Source organism: Amphiura filiformis, chromosome 2, assembly GCF_039555335.1.
Source record: "Amphiura filiformis chromosome 2, Afil_fr2py, whole genome shotgun sequence".
Lineage (NCBI taxonomy): Eukaryota > Metazoa > Echinodermata > Ophiuroidea > Amphilepidida > Amphiuridae > Amphiura > Amphiura filiformis.
In genome coordinates, this window is record NC_092629.1 from 10,892,688 (window position 1) to 10,919,411 (window position 26,724).

Sequence of the window (26,724 nt, forward strand, 5' to 3'; positions counted from 1 at the left end):
GAAACTCTAATTCAGGAAAAATTAATGGCCACCGAGACGATGATGATGATGTAGACAAGGCGTGTGATAATTTACACATCTGTTTCGTGTTTGTCTGACTCTGAATTGTAATTTTAGAGTAAAACTCAAGAGTAGACGTTATAATCATGTCGCTGTCTGCAATATTCTTCTTAGATTTGAAGGGAAAGGTAAAGAAACATTCAACACTAGCGATGTTTGTTAAGCTTAAATTTATAAAATAAATTCTATTTCTCTGGTTCTGGTGGTTCTGGTTCAGGTACTGCTAACCACCCCCTTGCGGGAGCCAAACTAGCAGGACGGTGCACCGCTTGGTTACTTGGTGTTGACGTAATACTGAGTTACTGCTGCCTTGAACTTGTCTTTGTCCTCAATTGAGGTGATGTGTTTGGGTATGGAATTCCAGTCCACCAGTGTTTTTGGGATGTAGGAGTACTTATAACAGTTTTTATTGGCTTGAATCTGGGTGTATTTGACGTGTCTTGATGAGCGTTGGGTTGGGCGCAAGACCTTTTGCATTGGGATGGCGAGGCTACCCTGTATGGCGAGGCTACCCTGTAGAGCTCTACATCATGTTCTAGCCTCTACTATTAACTATAATATTTACAGTAATTTCTTGGTCAAATTGGAACATTCGCGTTGCGTCCATGTAGCGTACTAAGCGTCAAGGGTAGCGCTAGGTCCAAAAGCTCGGGGGTCCCTTGGGACCCCCGAGCTAAAAGAAAAAAAAAAAATGGGGGGTCCCTAAAGAAATATCGGGGGTCCCAACTATTGTCTAGCCAATTCAATTTATTTGTGTGATACCATACTATTTTTTTTTGGGGGAGAGCAGGGGTTTATTAAATATTATTGTATTTTTTTGTTTGTTCTTTCATTCTTTTTTTCTTTCTTTACTTTCTTTTCTTTTTTCTTTTTTCTTTTCTTTCTTTTTTTTTCTTTCTTTTTTTTTTTTCTTTTTTTTTTTCTTTCTTTTTTTTCTTCTTTTTTTTTTTTTTTTTTTTTTTTCTTTTTCTTCTTTTTCCCTTTTCTTTTCTTCTTTCTTTCTTTTTTTTTCTTTCTTTTTATTTTATTTTTAATTTTAATTTTTATTTCAATCAAATTAGTATAATTACCTAATATTTCCGCCCGCCACTGCCTGCCCAATAATACTTTTAATACTGCCCTCTATTGTCGGTATTTGCCAGTAAACAATGGCAGCCATAGCCAGAGATCTCGCCGTATTTTCGCGATATCACTGCTGTTTTGCTGTCAAAATTTTCACTCACAAAGCAGTATTACTGTGCATAATATTAATTATTGAAGTAAATTAGGCCATAATTTTGTATTTCAGATGTTCAGTTGCTTCGAAAATGATGTGCATAATGCAAGTTGAGGAAACTTTTGAGCCTAGTTTTATGAAACCTGGATATAGAAAACAACATGTGGGAATTTTTTGTTGCGTCACGGCGGGGACGCTTAATAACTCACTGCTTTTGCAATATTCATGCGTGAGATTCGGGTTTTGGTGGGTCCGGGACGCAAAAACGCAGCCTAGCGCGACCCTTGCTAAGCGTGTACGCAATGTAAGGCGCGTGTATGCTTTCTTCTGTACCGCGTTATATTCGCGCGTGTTTAATGCGGAGCCACTAGCTAGGTATCCTAGGTGAATTCAAATTTGCCATCAAATTGCATCGTTTTATATATCAAATTAAAGCCCTTGAGTAAACTAAGCCAAAACTGAAAACCTTTTTTTCATAGCACTTTCCGTAGCAAAGTTACATCTTGTCAAAGATTGACTTTCATCAAAAAGATTCAGCTAGCAAAATTCCCCAAAACGGCATTTCGGGGTGTTTCTAGATCTTAGTCTCATGGCGATGGCAGCTTTTTTAATGGAACTGCTATCAAAATCCTCTAAAATTCCATGTGCGACTTGATTATCACCATAAAAATCATATATTTGGGTCAAGTGAAGTATAGAAAACATATTTATGTAGGTTTCCTTCACCCACCTATTCTCAAGAAAAAAAAAAATTCAAATTTCTATGTAAATATGCATTGTGTTGGGGCCCCGGTCTTGGCGAATTCGCTGACTAGTAAATGTGTTAACTATAATTATAAAGGTTTGCCTAGGTTACCTACACTAGCGTTTATAGTGTTCCCGTTTGGCCATGAAATTACTGTAAATATTATAGTACTGTCTGTCTGTTCAACTAGCTTAGATTCAAGATTGTATTTTTAAGATATTTGAAAAAATAAAAAGTGTAGTCAAAGTCATCGAAGAAAAGTGTTTCAGGTATGACACAAAACGTTCAAACCAGACTCGTAGCCTATTGTTATAATAATGTCATCCTTTCATATTATAATTAAGTAGTCTTCGTAAGTTAATCCCTTCAAGAGGTGAGCTCTTACAGGAAGTTTTAAAGGACTGCCGACTCTATGATTTACTGTATCAATAGAGGACACAGCAGGCAGTGCAATCAGCTCTGATGGACAAATCAGCTGACTCATCGCATGTACTGATGTGCGAGCCGGGCGTCGAGTCAGGCAGGAGCGAAATGGTTTAATTTATTCAGATTGATTTATTTTGTTTATTTATTCAGATTGATTGATTTGATTGATTGATTGATTGATTTATTCAGATTTATTTATTTATTTATTTATTTATTTATTTATTTATTTATTTATTTATTTATTTATTTATTTAATGTTAATTTGTTTTTAATTGGGGCTTGTATTGTTTCTTTATGATTATTTTTGGTACCGTATTCAATATAGTTTTATTAGTACCATTATTATTTATTCTTACTAGTTCACCCGTATCTGTGAGAGGTAGCTGTGAGAGCAACTGAGAGCCCCCAGCACTCCCACAGCATGATAGCTATGCTGTTTGACCCCAATGACCTCTATATGACCTTTGACCCTAGATGACATCTATTTGATGACCTTTGACCTTGAAAGACCTCAAGTTTTATTTTATGCATGCTTTTGAATTTAGAAATTATTTTCAGCTATGAATGCTGGGAAGACATTGCGGTGTTCAGTTGTAAAATCTGTAACAGGTGTGTGGCAGGTGGCCAAATATTTCTACTTTTCTTTGTATGCACTGACTTGGCTTCATGGTATCCAATTGAGGGAATCATTTACATTTTCCCCCCTAGATGACCTTTGACCTCGAGGGGCCCTTGAAAACCACCGGTCAACAGGCTTTTCCCGATACCTATCCATATCCGAAATATCGGATCGATGCGTCGCAGCGCGGCGAAACGTATAGCCGGACAGACAGACAGACAGACAGACTTCGCTGGTTATTTTAGTATAGTAGATTTATCAATAGTTAGGCCTTTATAATTATAGGTCTATTTGCTCTGCCTCTGGTACCGTACTCTTCAATGTTTACGGTATTTAATCTGACTTTGTTTCATCTAACTGAATCTAAATCTAACTGAATTTATTTATTTTTCATTTATAAATTTATAAATTCATTTATTAATATATTTATAAATATACTAGTGCACCTGCGGCTGTGAGAGCCCAGATGCTGTGAGTGCACAGGCATGATAGCGATACTGTTTGACCCCAGATGACCTTTGACCTATCAAGTTTAAGCCCAATAGGGCAAAGTTTAAATTTAGCCCCTACATGACCTTTGACCTCGGTTGACCTCAATTTTGTTTTATGATATATTCCCTCCTATCAAGGATTGCACCCACCACGTTTGAACCCGATAGGACAAAGTTTGAAATCCATGACCTTTGACCTTTGACCTCGGATGACCTCCATATAATGTTTTTCAGGCTCCCCTCATACGAAGGTTTCGACCCACCACGTTTGAGCCCGATCGGACAAAGTTTGAAATTTGACCCCCTCCGTAATGACCTTTGACCTCGGTTGACCTCGAATTTATTTCGCGCATTATAGTCCCCTCCTATCAAGGATTCCACCCACCAAGTTTGGGCCCGATCGGACAAAGTTTGAAATTTTGACCTTTGACCTCGACCTCCGATGACCTTCAAAACCACATGCCCAACATGCTTTTCCCGATACCTACCTATATGCGAAATTTCAGCGCGATGCGTCAAAGCACGGCGACACGCATAGCCGGACAGACAGATAGATAGACAGATAGACAGATACAGCCCGCTTATTATTTTATTAGTACTAGTGCACCTGCGGTTGTGAGAGCCCAGATGCTGTGAGAGCACTGGCATGATAGCGATACTGTTTAACCCCAGATGACCTTTGAACTCGGATGACCTTGGTGCAATTTTTTCATGCTCCCTCAGTCATCTGAAGGATTCCACCTATCAAGTTTAAGCCCAATAGGGCAAAGTTTAAATTTAGCCCCTACATGACCTTTGACCTCAGTTGACCTCAATTTTGTTTTGCACATATATTCCCCTCGTATCAAGGATTGCACCCACCAAGTTTGAACCCGATAGGACAAAGTTTGAAATCCATGACCTTTGACCTTTGACCTCGGATGACCTCCATATAATGTTTTTCATGCTCCCCTCATACAAAGGTTTTGACCCACCAAGTTTGAGCCCGATCGGTCAAAGTTTGAAATTTGACCCCTCCGTAATGACCTTTGACCTCGGTCGACCTCGACTTTATTTTGGGCATATATTCCCCTCGTATCAAGGATCCCACCCACCAAGTTTGGGCCCGATCGGACAAAGTTTGAAATTTTGACCTTTGACCTTGACCTCCAATGACCTTCAAAACCACGCGGTCAATATGCTTTTCCGGCACCTACCCATGGCGCAAATATCGGAGTGATGCGTCGAAGCGCGGCGAAACGCATAGCCGGACACACAGACAGAGACCGCTCATTATTTTATTAGTACTAGTGCACCTGCAGCTGTGAGAGCCCTGATGCTGTGAGAGCACTGGCATGATAGCATTTCTGTTTGACCCCAGATGACCTTGGTGTAATTTTTTTCTTGCCCCCCTCATACAAAGGATTCCACCTATCAAGTTTAAGCCCAATAGGGTAAAGTTTAAATTTAGCCCCTACATGACCTTTGACCTTGGTTGACCTCAATTTTATTTTATGCATATATTCCCTCGCATCAAGGATTCCACCCACCAATTTTGAGCCCGATAGGACAAAGTTTGAAATCCATGACCTTTGACCTTTGACCTCGGATGACCTCCATATAATGTTTTTCATGCTCCCCTCGCACGAAGGTTTCGACCCACCAAGTTTGAGCCCGATTGGACAAAGTTTGAAATTTGACCCCTCCGTAATGACCTTTGACCTCAGATGACCTTGATTATATTTCGCGCATTATATTCCCCTCCTATCAAGGATTCCACCCACCAAATTTGGGCCTGATTGGACAAAGTTTGAAATTTTGACCTTTGACCTTGACCTCCGATGACCCTCAAAACCACATGGCCAACATGCTTTTCCCAATACCTACCTATATCCAAAATTTCAGCACGATGCGTCGAAGTGCGGCGAAACGCATAGTCGGACAGACAGACAGATAGATACACAGATACACAGATAGACAGATAGAGACCGCTTATTATTTTATTAGTACTAGTGCACCTGCGGCTGTGAGAGCCCAGATGCTGTGAGAGCACTGGCATGATAGCGATACTGTTTGACCCCAGATGACCTTTGACCTATCAAGTTTAAGCCCAATAGTGCAAAGTTTAAATTTAGCCCCTACATGACCTTTGACCTCGGTTGACCTCAATTTTGTTTTGCGCATATATTCCCCTGGTATCAAGGATTGCACCCACCAAGTTTGAACCCGATAGGACAAAGTTTGAAATCCATGACCTTTGACCTTTGACCTCGGATGACCTCCATATAATGTTTTTCATGCTCCCCTCATACGAAGGTTTCGACCCACCAAGTTAGAGCCCGATCGGACAAAGTTTGAAATTTGACCCCTCTGTAATGACCTTTGACCTCGGTTGACCTCGATTTTATTTTGCGCATTATATGCCACATGGCCAACATGCTTTTCCCAATACCTATCTATATCCCAACTTTCAGCACGATGCGTTGAAGTGCGGCGAAACGCATAGCCGGACAGACAGACAGACAGATAGATACACAGATACACAGATAGACAGAGACCGCTTATTATTTTATTAGTATAGATAGATAGATAGATAGATTTATTTATTTACTTGTACTTGAAAATACTGAACATACATGTATAAACATGTGTAACCTCTAGCTCTGACGTGTGACAATGACTGTAAACATTCAATGGGTATTGATTTATGGACAAGTCAATTGGCCACAATCTATTGACACAGATCTGTGGCGATCATGTCATCGAGGGAAAAATAATCCCACTTATAAATTGTAATAACAATAGGCTAGTACGAGTCAGGTTTGAACGTTTTGTGGTATGACAGGGAAACCTCAGTTAACACATTTGCTAGTCAGCCAAAATGGCCTAAAGTAAACCAGCAATACAAATTTACATTGAAATTTTAAAGAAACGCTTGCTCAAGGTCAAGGAAACCTTCATAAATATGTTGTCTATAGTACTTCATTTGGCCCAAATATATGATTTTTTTTGGTGATGTGACTCACATGCAGGGTTGTAGCTACGCCGGGCGCTGCCGGCACAAAAAAAAAAAAAAAAAAAAAAAATTAAATAAATGATTTTTTCAGGGGTGATACCCCTTAAGCGGGCCCCTGGACCCCCGGGCCGTAAGTGCGAGAGCTCCCACGCTCCACGCTCGTCAAGCTTGCATAATAATTTGCCACCTGGCATAGAAATTGGCCTAGCTACAACCAGGCGGCATAGGACACGCAACACGGACGTACGAGGCTGGCGAAGATACAGGGCTGACAGCCCCATTCACAATACACGGTTAGCGATTATAAATGGACAATTAACATACTTGCAGTGGGGTACTTTGCAGAACCCCAACGGTTTTAGAGTAAGATAATTTTGCTTTGACACCACATAACAAATTTAGAATTGTTTGTGAAGATTTCATGATTATGTGTTAATCCAATGGCGACGTCTAAAATAGCGATATCGCATCCACCATCATCTGGCTACAACCCTGGATGTGAGACTCGCACATGGTCTCAAGAATGGAGAGGGGTACTGAGCTACTTTTGGTCTCATTTTGTTGCTAATTTATCTAGCTAAAATTGTGGAAAGTAAAAACTTCACACTGTATATACTTTTTGAGATATTACAATTCAAACGATGCAGAGTCAGGGGTGGAGGTGCCTACGGTTGAGGTGCCTACGGTTGAGGCGTGTGTTAAAGTATAGGGAATATTGATTTTTCGTGCCTCCCAAATTTATTTTTTACTGCAACTTTGTAACCCAGCAAGGTATTAGGATGGATTATGTACCGTACCATTGTTTTGGTATTGATGTCTAGTTTACAATTTGACCAGTTTTACTCCAAGCTAGGTTAATTTGTTGTAAGTGTGCTGCATTCTGTGTCATGGGTTCTAGGCTTTTCCTGTACGTTACTGTGTTAACTTTTCATTAATGCTCCGAAATGTTCTGAAGGTCATATTTCTTGAAGGAGTTACTCCACTGCTGTAAAAGTTTACATTTTTTGGATGGAAATTTGATGAGGAATTCAAATATGCCACTGGTTTTTGTATGAGGCATGGAGGAAAAAAGTTTTGATTGAAAATGTAATAAAAATCATAAAAATTATGTACGACATTTGAACACCCTGTATCTCAGTTAGGCAACATAACTCATCATTACAAGTTTTTTTTTTTTGAAAGCCTACAATGTTATTAGCACATCTAAAAAGGTTTTAGCAGAACAGGTGTTTATGTTAGTAAATAAGAGAGGGACAAAATAGTATAGGCCTACTTTTTGAACCAAATTTCAACTTTTCCACCCTATATGACATTTGTGGCACCCTGTATATTGACCAATTGTTTGTGTGTGCATTCCTGGTACTCTAAGCTTTACAGTGATATATAATTTTATCTAGGGTTTTGATGAACAGTTTGTGAATCAGATCAGTTGAAGTACAAAAACATGTAAATTGTTCAATTTTTTAGTATGTAACGCATTTGGCCCCCAATTCATGGCGCACGACCACATGGAATTTCAGAGGGATTTTGATAGCAGTTCCATTAAAAAAGAGCTGCTATCGTCATGAGACTATCTAGAAATATTTATTTATTAGGTGGGTCTGAGAAGGTGTGGGCCTCATTAGAAAACCACACATTTATTTTCAATATGTTATTTCGTATTGCTTGTTGAATACAAACTATGACATTTATGAGAAGGACATTTGGAGGAAACAAAAGAACTTTTGTACAAGAAAATATTATTTAAAACAATGACTTAGGTTACATACAGAAAACAGTTCTTGTAAAGTCACTGTATCTGAAAATGTCAAGCGAATGATAAAATTCTTGGGAAAGAATGATGGTATTAAACAAAACTCAATTTACATTTTATCTATGAAACCAGTTGAAATAAGAACGAAATCCATAATTTTAATGTCATTGCTTAGGAAAAAATAATGCTCGGAATAATGTTATGTAAGTTTTCTGTAGTTTTACAGAATTCTGTAATTTTTGTAGTCCAGATTTACGCAATTTCTTTTATTTTCAGCCCATTTTGGGCTTTTTAGCCCGAATTTACGCGCTTTTTTCCGTATTTTTTCTTCAGGGTTATTTACATCCCTGCAGTGTTATGCATAAACAAAAACAGTGGACCATCATCACCTGTAGACTGTATTCAATAACCGGAACGGTATAACAATTGAAATGGCAGGAGAGATTGGTGGACAGATTTTTTTTCTAAATTCGATAGGGCTTATGCCCTTAGTTGAGAATGGACTGTCCCACTCGATTTGTGAAAAGGTCACGAACTCTTTTGGTGGACCCAAGTAACTGCCTAAAATGAGGCAAAATTGAAAAGAAATGGGGTTTCAAATTGAACTTTGGAATTTGAAAAGTGTAAATTACATTAGGTCGGAGCCGTGAGTTCCAATTATTGGAACTACCAGGGAACCAGAGAAATCAGCATGGTCCATTCATCACACTCCAGCTTGCAACTTGATAATGTAGTTCATTCAAGATTTGAAGAGACCCATTGTGTTAATATTATGAATGAAATTGACCATTTCTAAGACACATGTTTTATAATTATAGAATATAGATTTACGAACTACATGATGATGTAATTGAACTGTACAGAACTACATACTGACGTTACCAGTACTGCAGATGAAGCCAGACAGTGGCCACACCTGGCCATGGTTCTTCAATCTCAATAATAATAAACTTTATTCTTGTGTAAATTGCAGGTACTGATTTCCCGTAACTACCGTGGAGATGTCGACATGTCAAAGATAGATAAATTTATGCCGTTGGTGATGGATAGAGAAGAAGAAGGCAACTTGTCGCCAATCTTATCACACGGAGGAACAACTTTTATGTACATTAAATTCAACAACTTATACTGTATCCTTTAAATTGTGTTGTTAACCCTAATGTGTAAAATGGGTAATATCAAAATGCTTGTGTTATATTTTAGTGATCAATACACATAACAATACATGCTCAATCTGAGGCTATTGACGGACGTGTTGATGCTACGCTTTGTTCCATACAGTACATGTATTGTTATAGAGGGCCGGGCTGTATGCATTGTAATGTACAAAAAGTAGCCTGGGTTCGGAACAGTAACCTCAGTTCGTGCGCTGTCTATCAATACAACTGAAAAAAGAGCAAGTACACCAACCCGGTGCTGGTGAAACAAGTAAAATAGTATGGGTACAAGATATAAGAAATGGGATAGTCCAGTTGAAATCTAATCCATGCATCCCCTATGGAAGACATGACCTTAAGTAGGGATAACCATCAAAATTTCATGTTGCCCCTATTGCTACAAAAGATAATTTTCTGGATAGAACTCATCAATAGAAGTATTTTGGTGGTTAAATGGTCAAAATCGGTCAAAAACCTTTCGAATTATGAATTTTCAAAGTTTCCCATTCTGACCGTTCATTGGAACGAAATGAAATGACAAGGTCCAAAAATAGCAATTGGGAGCAAAATTGGCATAAGCATATATTTACCTTTATATATTTCTTTATTTTAACATATATGCAAACATGAAACAAGCATATTGTGAAAGTATCAAAGGGTTTCTTATGAAATGGCACTTTACTAGTCAATGGCATAAATTATTTTTTCAAACCGAGGCATTGAAATCATGCATTTAGAGAACATTTGCCAAAAATCATCCAAGATGGCCGATATGGCACAAAATCAAAATTGCAGGTGAACTTTTTTTTCACAACCAAAAATGTCAATGTTATTGGGTTTAATATGACCAATTAGCAGGTGTATGCAAACAAAATCTTAAGTGTCATTGAAGGTCATTGACTCATTCACAACAATAGAGGTTATCTACTTCACTCATCATGCTCATGTGTGACTTCTAACAAAAGGTGCTGGTTCCGGTAGTATTCTTCATTCAAACCAATTCAATGCATGACCTCGAGTCACCTGCATAACTTTCAAGGGCTATTTTGAAACAGTTATGGTTGCACATTCAGGTACTTCTTTTGAAAGTTCTAAACAAGGTATAGCCAGCAGCAAGTTGTAGATGGTATAGGCCTAAATATAAGAAAACGTTTAGGGTTGAAATCAGGTGAAAAATACATCGAATGAGCACGAAACTTCACATTTATGTTCAGAAAGGTGTCTTCTTAGCATGATTCAAAAGGAGTATGAAAATTCCAAAGGGAAGTTGGTGATTTAATTTGTAACTCGAGATCTACTTGTTCATTTTTTGTTCCTTTTTACAGAGGGTATGATAGAGGTATTACTGACAACTCTGCCAAATTACAGCTCAGTAGGCCACGTTTTTCACCTGAAATTATTGACATGAATATTTTGTGCCATTCTTGAGCAGTGCTGAACTCAGCCACTGGCAATTAAACGCACTGTGGCGATGGACCAATTTTGACTCGCACTTACAGGAAAATGAAATCAGTTGTGTTGCTGTAATTTGCAAGATAGTTACAAAATATAATTGGCAGTCACTTCTCCAATTTTTACAGAAAAATATTGAAAAATAAAAGAATGAGATCAATTTAGAAATGTCTGTACAAGCAGTGCACAGTTGAGCTCCCTGCATGTCTATGGGAGCGTTCTAATCAAGTTGATGGTTCATTGGTCATCCCTACCTTAAGTAATCTGCCACATACAGGGGGTGTAGATTTCAAATGGAGTCGCCCATGGATACAAGTAACCCCATTTGAAATTTGCACTCCTTGTGTTGGCGATTGATGTCATTGCTTCGATAGGGGGTGTATGGATTTTAACTGGAATCTAGCCCAATATATAAAAGGCACAGAAGTAGGTAAAGTTCTGTGGCCAAATCTTAACGGTTAAATGTCCGATGAGTCATTGTAGATTTCACTCAATTTTTATCATTTCCTTGACCAGTATAAATCAGTGGTTACAACATCCAAGAAAAATGCCAATGTGTCCTTAGTCTTCACAATTCTACACAAGATATGTCATGTAAGTAGCTTTGTAAATTAGGGTATATATACCTGAATATCAGTGTGCAGCTTTCCCCAGCTTGGCAGGGGAATCCCTCATTTTAATTGGGAACATAAGTATTGTGGCTGCAATAAGCTGGGAAGCCTGCACTCTGGTAAATAGGTATTGAACCTTACTAAAACTTTGTAAATGACTAGAGCAACTCTGTTCAAGAGCAGTTAAGGGGGTACTACACCCCTGGCCAATTTTATGCCTATTTTTGCATTATTCTAAAAAATTATAGCACATTGGTGACAAGTAAGATATGTATATTATAGGGGCAAGGAGTACGATTACTGCACTGAAAATTCAGCAACTCAAAGCAAGTAGTTATTGATTTATTGATCAAATATTGGTTTTCCCTCATTTTTGACTGTAACTCCACAACTGTTGTCTGTGCTGAAATAAAATGTCCAGTGCAGTAGTTGTAGTCCTTGCCCCTATAATATACATATTACTTGTCCCCAATGCGCTATAAGTTTTGAGAAAAATGCAAAAATAGGCACAAAATTGCCTAGGGCTGTAGTACCCCCTTAGCTTATTATAAAAACAAAATTTCAGGGCTAGAATAAATGGTGACCGTTATTGGTAGTTCACCCTTTAGAAAGAGTGCCAGTGTGAGAGTCTGAAAATCAGAAATAATGTGATGGTTCTTAAACTTTATCTGTATAAAGGGTGGATTGATAAAAAGTTGGGGAGTAAAATAAAAAGGTTCAACTAAGTTTAGGATTGCATAAATATTGAATTTTCAAACAGTGGTTCATTAATTTCTTTGATCCTTTTTCGTTTCATCGCAGGTGTTTCAAGAATACTTCAAAGAATTGGAGGAAGAGAGTATACTGAGACAATTTTGTTCTAATTTATGAATTGTTAGACGAACTCATAGATTTTGGATATCCCCAAACAACAGATAGCAAAATCCTACAAGAGTAAGTTATGGTACTTGGACTAAAAAAAAAGTTAACTTGCCCTTTAGGTGCCAACACCTGGGTCGGTTGGTCAGCATCTTCAGGCTCACTAGTTTCCAACAGCGCTGGGCACAGAATATACACGTACACAGCTGTCGGGGTGTATATGTTTACGCTGCCGAAATTAACAATACAAACGCAGAAATCAAGCCAGAAATTGTGAGCTGTACTATTTTCCATTTTAGCATTCTTTAGCCAATTTTAGCATGTGTACACCCTGGTGCAGCATGATTATTATTAATGGGGATGATCCAAAATGGAGCTTAATATTTGGCATTTTTCTCCTCCCCTGATTTCTCATTTTGATGGGGGGGATGTGATAGGAATCCAAGATTGGGAGAATGTCAACCCCACCCGGTACCCCTCTAGTCAGCATATGTTGCTGTGAACTCAAATAGGAAAATGTTCTTACTTTATATTTCAGGTACATCACGCAAGAAGGGCAAAAACTAGAAGTAGCCCCCAAACCACCCCCAGCTATCACCAATGCCGTCTCCTGGAGAAGTGAAGGCATCAAATATAGGAAGAATGAAGTGTTTCTAGATGTTATAGAGTCAGTCAATTTACTGGTATGTATATCTGGTTTTTTCCATAAAATTATTCTTCAGTTATCTCTTCAGGCATGCAAATGAGGAGGGGCACATTCATGCAGTATAGATGTGCATGTGGTGCCGCTTGGTACAATCTGGTATGTCATTCCTCTCATACATTCTCTGATTTAAATGAGAGAATGTTCTTAGTCATCAACAGAGTTTTGGAATTAATCTAATACTGAACGTGCTTTTTTTTCCCTTTTTTTTTTTGCAAAAAAAAGTATGTTCCAGTATTAGATTAATTCCAAAACTCTACATTCTCTGATTGTTTGAGAACAGTGCATCATCATGAAAGAAAGTGCAGCTTGTGGGTTGCGTACCATATGCGGAAGTATTGCCATAGATGTTGGTATTTTTCTGTATGCAACGGTGAAGTGATTTTAATCAGATCTCTACATTAACGTTGTAATACCTTTCTTGCTTTCAGTATCAGGGAGCAAAGGTGGTTAAAATTAATTGAGTAAAAGTAATCGCACTTGACTCATGGGTGCCACCGACAGGCACCTGAAAAAAGGTCACTTTGCCATACTTCCTGTCTAGATGCTACTATAATGTCAGTATCATGTGACAAAAATTTTAAATCAGTATTTTCAATTGCCTAAGCTAACTGAGTGCATCATCATCATCATCATCATCATCAGGAACGCTGTTCGTCTGTCGACATGGGACCCTCAATAAATTTATTCCAGCTGGTGCGATATGCAGCTTTTCTTAAGCTGCCATTAGAGTTTTATTTAGTTGTTTCAGCAACTGAGTGCAGCAAGGAGAAATATCCAATTCTTTAGATTCTAGAGTGTCGCATAAACTGTATAAAATAGAGGACAATATAAAATAGTATTACAAAATCCAGTGTAGATGACCAAGATTGATATGAATTATAATGTTGTAACACTTGTTTTTGATATTGTAGGTAAATGCAAATGGTAATGTGTTACGAAGTGAAATCGTTGGAGCTGTGAAGATGCGAGTGTTCCTTAGCGGCATGCCAGAATTACGGCTGGGTCTCAACGACAAAGTACTCTTTGAAAGCACAGGCAGTGAGTATGAAACATGAATGAATGAATCCAAGGGTCATTTAGGCATCTTGAAAAATACACTGTCCCGGTAGTGTAACCAAGGGACCCCATCCCCCTGCCCCTCACCAAGCGTTGGCCAGATAAGTGAAAAAATCCGGATTAGTGATTAATTGTCATCTTTTCAGTTAATTTCAGCTTCGCTCTTTAGTTGCTTAAATTTAAGCATTTTCTTCCATTTTTAGCTCAATTTGAGCTATTTTACTATGATTTCACACTTTTAAAAGCTTTTTTGAGCATTTTCCTACAAAGGCAATTTGCAAGTCAGATAATACGTAATTTTGCATCAAGTGTGTGAAGTGCTAACATTGAGACAACAAAATAATTTCTCAAAATGGGGTAATAACACTGAAAGATGGTATTTTAGTACACTCGGTTACATAGTTATGGCCCATTTCACGGTTAGGCGCCACTTTTTGATTTTCAACGTATCTGGCCTGGTGTGTAAAAAATAATGGGGTTACAGAATTGACTGTTGGTGATTTTTCATTGTCTCTGTATAGCCTACCTCCACTAGCTTAATCGGCCTTTCTGCTTTTATCTTTCAGGGCGCACAGGGGTCAGAAGTGGTCAAAAACCACATTTTACTAGCAACCTAAAACAGACATTTATTTTCCAATGCTGCCACTTTTAACTATGTTGAGCCTACCAGCTGCTTTTGTTGTTTTTATGTAATGAACAAGTTGCACTATACAGCCATACATGAACAAAGTAGTAGTTGTCAGTTAAACTAGCATGAGAACAATTTAAATTTCTGAATTCGGATGTGACATTTTCCGTTCACATCTATGTACCTTATTCAATGTGGAATAGATCGACTAATACTTTACATGAATGGCAAACTAGTGTGTTTTAGTAAAGTTCAGAGTCTTGTTACTATTTGTTGAACAAATTACACTTGTTGCTCTTAATACGTAGATACAGCGATATTTTGAATTTTTGCCAACAAATTCCGTTCACAATTTTGTCACATCCGATTAATTTTCCAAATAGTATAATTTATTAACAAATAAGTGGCAGAATTTGTTCTCCTTGATTTTTAAAAATCTCCTGCTATGAGCTATCTAATGACACCATTTAATGAAAACTCCTTCATCAACTTAGCTTGCAGATGTCATTTCAAAGTTTCCGTTCACATGTGTCACATCCATGGTACCTGTCACATCCAAAATAGTTTCTTCAAAGAACTAAGACAGGTATGGGACTAGGATGCCAGTTTGAAGTTATTTCATTACAAGTTTGTGGGAAAACAAAAGGCACAATAAGTTTTTAATTCAGCATGCCTTCTTTAATTGTGACAGGAGATTCAAAAAGCTTCAATTTCCGTTCACATGTCACATCCTCAAAATTAGTAGTTTGTAGGCCAAAATACTTAAACAACATGATATTTGTCTTTCTAAAATAGGTTTATTATTTCATACATGTCACATATGATTATTTCATGGCTTTGTTGTTGTCTTTTAGGGGACAGTTTTGTATACAATTTACAGAAGCGGATGTGACATTTTCAATTGTGAACGGAATATTTCAGTATTATAAACATTTTGCTTGGCAAAAATATAAAGGGTCAGGAAAAACATTTTAGCATTGCTCAATTCAATAGAATCTATCAAAATATATGTGTTAGAAGTGCTTTAAAGCTTATATTTTGACAAGCAAACTGTTTATAATAATGAAATATTCTGTTCACAATTAAAAATGTCACATCCACCTCTATAAATTGTAAACAATGTTTTAAAATGAACACTAACACAGGTTAATATGTTTCAATATATCCCATTTAATTTACTGAATGTGTGAAAACTCTTTGAATCATTATTTTCTGAAACATACTCTGCTTTACAATGTGTGGTTTCCGTTCACATTGACGTCACATCCAAAATTGCACAAACATAAGAATCTTGAATTTGACCTGTGTTTTCAAACTGGCTGATATTATTTGTGAACATTACCCATATTATGACCATCAAAGCTGTGAAATATCAGAGTCATTCATTGATTATTAAAATTGTTGAGTAAACCTTTTCATGTCAATTTCCCTTTTTACCTCAATAATTACATGTAAGTGGTCATAAATTTGTCATTACACAACAAAATTTGCCCAAATTTGGTCAGAAGAGAGCCTATGACATACTTGTTTATTTTAAATATCTATTATATATGTATTGGACAGTAAAAGTATAAATATTCACTACTCAATATTTATCAAATTTGTTAAAAAATTACATAACATGAGATAATAAATTATAATTTTCTTCAAGAAGTAGAGAGATTTAAGCTGGGAAATGATATTTTTATGAAAATCTGGTCTTATGTGGAAAAGAAAACCCCAATTAAATGAAATTTAATCCATTTTGAAAATTTCAAGTTTTTTCACCAAAAGTGGCGCCTAACCGTGAAATGGGCCTTATATCCATCTAAATGCTTCAGAACATCAAATTAAGGTCTTAAAAAATACACTGTCCCGGTAGTGTAACCAAGGGACCCCATCCCCCTGCCCCTCACCAAGCGTTGGCCAGATAAGTGAAAAAATCCGGATTAAGGTCACAAAACATTCAAAACATGTTTCCCTATGAAGATCACATGTTCGGATAACAAAGAGTAAACAGTGGCGGCACTACGGGGGAGGGGGCATAAGGGGGCATTTGCCCTCCCAATATTTTACTTGCCCCCCCACACACTTTTGAGGCCAAAACCCCCCAAATCACACAAATTTCCACTTATTGCGGCAATTTTGTGCAAAATTGGTTGATTTTCCCCCCTGAAATTCACTTTGTCCCCCCCCCTCAATTCCTAGTGCTGCCACTGTGTACATAAAAGAGGTTATATTGTATTATACAAGAAGGTGTAGCACCCATGTTTCAGATAATCATTGAATGAGGTATAGGACATAAATTTTTAAAGATGAGTATTGATGATTACAGAACCTGAGAATTGAATACCAGGACACTCTGCCAACCTACTGTAACAAATTTTATGCATTTAGTTCCTGGTTCCTTTAGTTTGTTCGTCCTGTAATTGGCAAAAATTATTTGGTTTTTGTAATCTGCATGTGTCAATGAAGTTCTAACTTACGCACGCATAAATTAACGTTAAGCGTGTGCCAGTCTCGCATTACACATAACACACAACTAGCATAAGTGCTGACCGCAACATGCATGCCTTTCTATATCAATACATGATGTTGAGTCTTTTTTTTTTTGCCAATTATAAACCGAACAAACTATAACAGAGGTGGTAGGTGTACTTTAATGACAAAATGTACTTATCACCAATCCTTCACATTTTCTCAAGGAGGAAAGAGCAAGTCAGTCGAATTGGAAGATGTGAAATTTCACCAGTGCGTACGTCTGTCTCGGTTTGAGAACGACAGGACCATATCATTCATTCCTCCCGACGGTGAATTTGAACTCATGTCATACAGACTCAACACACATGTAAGTACATTGTAAATACCTCAAATTGATAGTCAGTGGCACAAGGATGTATGTCCAGTTGCTGCTGTGTATATAGCTTAAGATATGCATGATTTCACATTGTTGTGGGCATAGTGCAAGACCATCGTAAGTGCAGTAGAATGTAATAGTATTACTTTTCTGATGGCCTCTAAGCTAACCCAAGATATTACCTTATGTAGTTGGTGTTCTATATGTTTTATTGATCTAAAATAAGTACATTTATTGAAATATTACAAATGGCAGCTATTATATTCTGCCGCACTTACGATAGTCTTGCACTCTGCCCACGACTTGTGTATTGTGTATATACTTGTACAGGGCATGCATTGTGCATTGAGTGAACATGTGGTAATTACAGGTAATTATACTCACAGCAGCTATAATGGACATACGTCTTTGTGCTGCTGAGCCATCAATATCAGGGTGTTCTAAAATGGTTAGTACCCGCCTGTGATTATGTTATTTTAACCCCATGGAAACTACCAGCCTAATTATAGGTTTTCACAAAGAAGCCTATATCATATGCTATTGAGCCAGTTAGATATATGGTATGAATGCCCAGCAGGGCTGAAGGGTTTCAGAAAAGAACGGCAGTCCCTTGCTCACATTGACGTGAGCGCCTTGTTAATGAGCGACATATGCAGAGCTTTGTGTTCCCAACATGTTGACACGTAATCGGCCAATCAGATTATCAGTCCATTGTTATGATTGTCAGACGATTGAATCAGCCAATCAGAGCTCCACTTCCGTGTTTACGCTGTGCACGTTCTCAAAATATAAACAACTGCTGTTCTTCTCTGCCAGAAATTATAAGAGATCTAAAAATCACTATTTTAATTGGCTACTCAAATGAATATATCTTGTAGTTAAACAATGCCCATAGGATTTAAAACATTATAATGACCAAGTATTAATGATTGATCTCTTCCTAACTGTGTGGAGTCAGTAAGCCCATCAATTGGTAATAAGAGTACAAAAACAAAGGTTACTCCAAATGAATGTACTGTGGAATGTATAACAGTACTAATTATTTTCAGATGGCCTATGGTCATAATTAGCATAATGTTATGGAAAAGATATGAGAAAAATTTCATTTTGAAAATTAGACAAGAGCGTAGGTACTGTGAGTGTGATTCCCATGTTAGAGTACATTTCTGTGCCCTCCTTCAAAAATATGTTATGATGGCAAACATCTATTAATTGGTGTCATTAAGGTTAGCAACTATTTTAAACTGTTGCGATTTGGTAGTTCACAGCATCTTGTAATGGTAGTGAGCTTTGGCAAAATTGCATTGATCATTTCATAGCGAGTGTGTTGAAGAATTCAAATATCACAGATATACTCTTGTGGGTCCTGTGGTTCTTGAGTTACGTTGTAAAGAGGGTTGAAACAACAACACTTTTGTAAAATGTACATAACTTATTCACAACAATAAACCAAGCAAGTTTTCAAAGTATATGATTTGTAGAAGTTTTAGAATGCAAAACATCAAAGTGTTACTTTTCAATAATATATTGATTTAGATAATTAACATCAATTTTTTGGCTGCTTCGACCAACAATAGATCATGTACCCTTAAGTCTACTGTTCTTACCAAACATATTTCACCAGACATTAATTTTCTGTTGTGTTTATTAACCAGGTGAAACCACTCATCTGGATAGAGTCCGTCATAGAGCATCACTCCCATTCCCGCGTCGAGTACATGATTAAAGCGAAGAGCCAGTTCAAGCGGAGGTCTACAGCCAACAACGTGGACATCTTGATTTCTGTACCCAGCGATGCTGACTCGCCAAAGTTCAAGACTACAGTTGGATATGCTAAGTACATCCCGGAACAAAATCAGTGTATCTGGCACATCAAATCTTTCCCAGTAAGTACTTCCTTTGATAAGTGGTGAGGTCAGGGGGACCCTCCAACCCTTATGGCCTAAACACTGTTGAGCAGAGCACTTACGCTATGTGCGCTTGTATAACACATTTTTTGCCTATTTGTGACACGATCTGGTCCATGGGGGCCAAAGGGGGCAAATTTGAAATTGAGATCAAGGTAAAAATATGGATTAAAAAAACAATAAAATACATTAGAAAATGGACATAAAAATCTTCATAACTTTAGAACCAAGTATGCTAGACATTTGGTGTTTTCAGTAAATGATAGCCTATTGTATGTATGTAATATTACAGTAACTCAATTGTCACATTTTGTGTATAACGTCAGAAATTGAGCGGCAGGTTGTATTTGGATACTGTTTTCAGGGAACTTTAATAATAAAGGGAACTTTACCCTACATTTAGTAAATAGCCGTAGATTTATCAATTATGCAAGAGGGTCATAAGTGCTTCTTGCATTCAAATTTATGCCAGAGTTTCCTGCCAAATAAATTCTTTGGACCACATCCTCCATTACTTGAAGGAGACACAAGGGAGGTTTTCATTACTGAAAAAAAAATTTGTAATTGGATAATGACATAATTTTACTATCTAGTAGGCCTATAAGGAAGGTCAACAAGGTCAAACTTTTATAGGCACTTTGGGTTTGCTCTACAAATATATTGGTGACAGATATTATACCATATCCATATGTTTGTTGCTGGCTTGCCTAGTCACCCAGCACAGTATATCTATATTTCCGTATTTTATGCATTTTACAGGGAGGCAAAGAATTTCTGATGAGGGCACATTTCAACCTGCCCAGCGTTGAGGCAGAAGAGGCTGAGGGCAGGCCACCAATCAGTGTTAGATTTGAGATTCCATATATACTTCACATATCTTATTTCCTTGTTTTCCACATTTTACAGGGAGGCAAAGAATTTCTGATGAGGGCGATTTCAACCTGCCCAGCGTGGAGGCAGAAGAGGCTGAGGGCAGGCCACCAATCAGTGTTAGATTTGAGATTCCATACTTCACATATCTTATTTCCTTGTTTTCCACATTTTACAGGGAGGCAAAGAATTTCTGATGAGGGCTCATTTCAACCTGCCCAGCGTGGAGGCAGAAGAGGCTGAGGGTAGGCCACCAATCAGTGTTAGATTTGAGATTCCATACTTCACTACATCCGGCATACAGGTGAGATATTTGTAGGCTTATACACACAACATAGTCCTGTGCATTTCTCCATTTTCCCAGGATAGAGGCCTAAGTTAGAGCTGCTAAGAATACTCAATTGCATTATTTGAGGCGCAATTTGCATATTTTGGCTCCAAATGCGTTTTTTTGACATTTTAGGAAAAATCTATAAAAAAAATTTAGATCAAATTTTTTTTAGATCGTTGATTTGTGCATTTTTTGGAAAATCAGGTTGCCTCCAAAATCACGCCTACCTTGAGTTATTTCTCATCGTGATTTGATATCTATTTTGAATTTCTCCTGTCATTAAAGCCATGTGTGATTTGCTCCAAAGCGACACCCTCATTTTTTCTTGAATTTCTACATTTTGCGTGATTGTAAAGCCCACGTTGTACTAAAATACCACGTGAAAGACTAAGCTGGAAGTGCTTTAATTGCAGTAAAATTGAGAGATTTTATAATAAAACCCGGTTGATTTGCCAATTCCCCCATAGAGCTCCACAGTTAAGCCGCTATTGGTTTTCTTTCATTTGACCTCAATATTTCAGCTTTAATTAATCAGAAAACCTCCTTGACAGTTGTTACTAATATTATATAATAATTTTTAGTAAACGAATAACAAAATTTAAATTTGACCGAATTCATACATTATGGCTTTAACTTCATTGAAAACACAAAAATGCTTCTCTTACAAAACGACTCAAATGCACATAATTCTTTCACACAGTGAATTATGACTTGAAATCAATATGACTGAGGAGTTCAAAGTAGAAATTTGACACCCATTTATAATTCCATGAATAGATTCTGATGTTCCTTTTGTTTATCTCCACTCTTTAGGTTCGTTATTTGAAGATCATTGAGAAGAGTGGGTATCAAGCGTTACCATGGGTACGATACATCACACAGAACGGAGACTACCAAGTCAGGGTGAATTAAACCCAAATAAGTTATTTGAGCAAAGAAATGTAGTACTACATAAAATATTGGGTATTATAGTAATTGAAGAGAGGTTATCCAAACTTGGCTCAGTCCAGCTACCTGATGTTACTCATTTATCTTGGTTTAACAAAGCAATTTTGATTAAAAATTGAATGTTTTTTCATAACATTTTGAAACATTGTTACAATTATATTTTCCATTTCAAAAAAAGTAGTAATCTGCATCTGGCAGCAAGATAGCTCTATCAATATTAAGACACAGGACACTGGTGCATGAGGGAAGAAGTTTGAGGTCTGGAAGTATTGTTTAGTTTGCTCTTGTGCAAATTTAGCTAGCTTGAAATTCTTCTGGACAGACTTCCTGTTACTTGTCCTGTTGTTATTTAGTACAGAACTCAGAGAGCTGATCCTGGCTGCAAATGGTTATTGTGGTATGTTTAGGGTGTGTGCTTCTCAGTTGCAAGTCCCCAAGTTGTTACATAGTTTATGGAATGATTTGGACCACTGTATACTATAATGTGTAGTGGCCTTGTGGGTTTGGCATTGAGGACTATAATAAGTCACAAAGATGTTTTTTCTTGTGACGGTATTGGCTGTTGAAGTATGACCAAGTAGTGAATGAGAAACAAAGGGCATTTCCAGTTGAAACCCATACACCCTAATTAATGGAAGACATGACCTTAATCTTCCACACAGGGAGTGCAAATTACATGGGGTTACCTGAATGGGTGACTCCAGTTGAAATTTACATGTACACTCCCTGTATGGAAGATCAAGGTCATGTCTTTCATAAGGTTTTCAGCTGTAATAGCCAATATTGGTGGTGGACTGAGCAAGTTTTAGAAAGTGGTCTTCAAGCAAAATGACCTCGTTAGAAAGAATTGAAAAAGAAATAGTAGTCTTATCTTGGGCATCATACCGTTGTGAACACCACATATGGACAAATCTGGGATAACTATAAACCACCCCGATATTACTCAGAGAGATTTTGGTGATTGGCTGAATGCAGGTAGGGACAAAATGGCTTGACACTAAACATTTTGATACCTCACCCTCTCCAGTCAATATCATACAAAGTACCTGTCATGGTACTGTTTTTAGGTGTTTGGTATTTGTCCATATGCGATAATCATGACAGTACATCAGTTTAGGCTAAAAAGATAAATGTTATGTCTCAAAGCCGTCGCGCATGTTTGTTTTTCTTTTCAGCTGAAACAGCAAATTTATTTCCTTTCTTTTTTTGAAATCAATAAATTCTGAGAAGTATTTTGAAGAAAATTCACTTGATTTGATACTCGCAACATATTTGAAGCTTGATTTAAAAAGGCAGTTGCACTTGAGATCAATTTGATGCATTGTTTAGGTATAAAACAATTGATATTTGTACTTCAATTGTGTAATAGGTTTTTGAAACCACCCTGGGCTTTTGAGACATAACTTTTTTTAGCCTTAGATGCTTTGCAGCACACATTCATTATGTATAGATATACCATATTTTGATTTGTCACATGAAATGTTGAAGACTTTGGATACAAAATGAAATATATCCCAGAAAACAAAGGTAGGCTGCCTTGTGTACATTAGTATTCATCTTGTTGTTTTATGCAATGACACTGATACTCTTGTAAGCTTCCAGGGAGACCAGTACTTTTGTATTGATGGAATTTTCCTGAATAAATAACGAATAAAATAAAAAATAAATAAGAGCTGGTTGGGAGAAACAATAATTTTGTGAATATGACATTTAATGCTCTTGTGCTAACACCATCAATAAGAACATGGTTAAATATAAAATAGCTTGTATTTCATTTTGCAACGTCGTTGGGCAGGAAAAAAAACCTATGTGTCATTGGCCCCTGCACATGTTTAAAGCAAAACGTACAAAATGTATGTAGCCTCTTGTTTTTTTTGTTTTAAACATGTTCAAGGGCCACAGGTACATAGGAGGTTTTTCCTGCCCAACGACGATATGAACGTTTCAGTTGCATCTCAGAGGTTGACAAAGAAAGAGAGATTTAGAAGGTGAAGCTATTTTGAATTAAACATAACACATGAAAATATCCCTAACATTGATGAAGAGTCGCCAGTGGCGTAACTAGTGGGGCAGGGGGGCAACGTGCCCCGGGTGCCTTAGGGGACACCAAATTGACCAATTCACATGCTTCATTTCAGCACAAAATCAATTGAAAGAACATTTTAAGACCAATATTCAACTTTTAGTAACCAAAATTATTTAGTGGTAGGCTTTATTTGTCAACAATGGTTCAACAATTAGGGGGGTGCCAATTTTGTTTCTTGCCCGGGCGCTACCAACCCTAGTTACGCCACTGAGAGTCGCTGTCTTTTGGAACGTTTTGCCTCACTCGACATGTCACATGATACTCAGCGATCAAATTGGCTGCTCGTTTGTTTAGTACTTTTGAGGGGACAAACTGAATATTGACTGCTCTGTATTCTGGAAATGGTGCAAAATATTTCCACTCAGTGACTGAAGACCATAGGCCTACTATTTGCCCTTGGACTTCATCTTGGGAAAATATAGGCCCACAGTCTCTAGTTCACCTTGGTGGGGAAATATTTGACACAATTTCTCTCATGAGCACTCAATATTTGTATGTGTCAAAGATTTTTCGTTAGATTATTTTATACATTATGGAAAAAGCCAATGATGCTTGAAATTCCCCCATGTCCCGCATGTTTATAGTTATTATAGTAGATAAGAACATGACAAATTATAATCATAATAAACTTTATTTGCTAATCCATCCCCAGCAACCTTAACACTACCATACTTTGTCTATAAGCTTTTCAGCAGTGTTTGAAATAAGCAAAACATTTTGAAGGCCACTCAGGCCCAAGGGTTTGAAATCTCTGCACCTTCATACATGTGACCTGCTCCCACAAATTTAAGTCGCAAATTGGTAGTTTTGAGACCTCCTGGCAGCTGAGTTGCTGTTCTTTGTTTGATGCATACATGTCCAATCCAGTAGTATGGCCATTGTGAATACCCTATTGTGCATGTTGTGCACCATTGACAAATGACATACTGCTGGCATACAGAATGTCCCATTCACAAACACATACTTTTGGCATGTGCAGGTGCACGTCAAACAAAGAACACCAATTCAGCAGCCAACTGGCGACTTTTGTGGGTGCAGGTCACACAGTAGCGACACTTTGTACGATTTCACTCGCAAATCAGCAACATGTAATTCCATGGTTTGAGGTTGAAGTCAGCATTGAGTCCAGCAAGACCATCATACTGACTTTGGTGACATTTCACAGGTGTTGCGGGCTTACAAGGGCCTACAGTGATTTTTGCAGGCATTTAGCCTAAGGACACACCTTACTTTGAACACTGCTTTTCAGTGTACGAACCATATTGCCAGATAAGTTGCACCTGCCTAGATTAGTAGATTTACACTGATGAAATTATAGTCTTAAATTGTCCTCATAATGCAGTCTGCGATAATTGTTAATTAATGTCAATATGGCATTCAACTCTTGACCATTCCCTTTTCATTTATTACTACCGTAAAAACTCGATAGTTAGCATAATATAATGTGCTTGTTATTGAGCGCTTTTGAAAACATGAAATTGGTATGTACCAAAGTCTGGCACTTTACCAACTGGGGTTGAGACACAAATTTGCAGGTTTACTTGTTCATATATAACTATGTGAATCAATGATTTGCACTTGACCCTTTACACTTTTGTGGATGGCGCTCTTCATGTTAATGTTTGCATGTTTTAAAAGCGCTTGATAGTAAGCACATATGCTAAGTATCAAGTTTTTACGGTATATGGTTTGGTTTGTTGCCTGCAAACTTGTTCTTGGTAGATTTGTGTATGTGATGGGGAATGTTTCTACTAGGGCTTAATTTTTATAGGTTTTGAAAAAAAATCAAGATCAGGAAGCAAACAGAAAATATTTATTATTAATCAACGATTTTGGTATAGGCTATTTCAGTTGAAATCTACACACCCTCTAAACAGAATTTCAATTTCATGGCGTTTTTATAGGCCTATTGCTGTAAAAAAGCTTGGAATTGAATATTTTCAACATTGGACCTTTCCCTTACATGTCACATTTGTGATACAAATAGTCTATTTCAGTTGAATTCCTACACCCTCAATCTCCCACACAGGGTGTAGATTTCAAATGGAATCGCCCATTCAGGTAAGGGACGAAATCAAAACTCGACCGGCGGTCAACCACCGGTTCCATCCGGTTGCTATTGTTCTAAACAATGGAAATTGGACAGAACCGCCCGGAACCGGCGGTTGGCCGCCGGTCAAGTTTTGATTTCATCCCTAACTCGATTTGAAATTCTCACTCCCTGTGTGGAAGATTAAGGCCATGGCTTCCATAAGGGTGTATGGATTTCAACTGAATAGCGTAATGAGAGCACCATATGATACATTGTACTGTTTTAGTTTAGTGTATTATTGTAACAAAGTAGGGGTATACTTCTGTGTAAATAATATAATAAATTACCAGCTACATGTTTCAGTAACAGTATATGGTGTGTTGATGATTTATTCAAGTATCTGATACTTGTTGATAAAAATAACCCTGTTGAATGTTTTACGGGTGGATATACTTATACTTGGAGCTTTCAATATGGTTGGGTGGGATTTTTTGGCAAATTACTAAAAATCACCAGATTCTCTAAAATATCAACAGTTTGAGGGTCTCCTTGCACATAGTATACAAATATTAACTGTCTATGAGTGTGATGGTCGAAATATAATCACAAGGTGAAAGATGGATTGTTCCATTCCACGAGCCGGAACGGCGAGTGGAATGGAACAATACATCTTTCACCAGTGATTATATTTCGACCATTACACGAATTTAAGAGAGTTAATATTTGTTTTATATCACTCATGCATAAATTCTATTACTAAAATACTATTTAAGGTAGGAAATACATTTTTTCATCAACATAACACCATGTTTTGCCGTGATATACTTCACATTTTTGGGTCCACCCCATAACTAAATCGGCGAGTCCAAGAGTTAGCGCACGGCTTGGCGCACTACGGCAGAGCACTATGATAGTATACAAATATTAACTGTCTATGAGTG

At 37.5% G+C, this 26,724-nt stretch overlaps 1 protein-coding gene across 1 annotated transcript; it reads left to right on the top strand.

The window, feature by feature from the left end:
* The first annotated feature begins 20 nt into the window (after nucleotides 1-20).
* LOC140145869 (AP-1 complex subunit mu-1-like) lies at nucleotides 21-26,154 on the top strand. The gene is given in 11 exon segments (XM_072167563.1): nucleotides 21-188; nucleotides 9,279-9,435; nucleotides 11,441-11,508; nucleotides 12,327-12,371; nucleotides 12,373-12,458; nucleotides 12,922-13,066; nucleotides 14,001-14,127; nucleotides 17,458-17,600; nucleotides 19,265-19,495; nucleotides 20,565-20,690; nucleotides 21,531-26,154. Coding segments are annotated over 11 exon segments (1,269 nt in total). The 5' UTR covers nucleotides 21-146; the 3' UTR covers nucleotides 21,630-26,154.
* The last annotated feature ends 570 nt before the right edge of the window (nucleotides 26,155-26,724 follow it).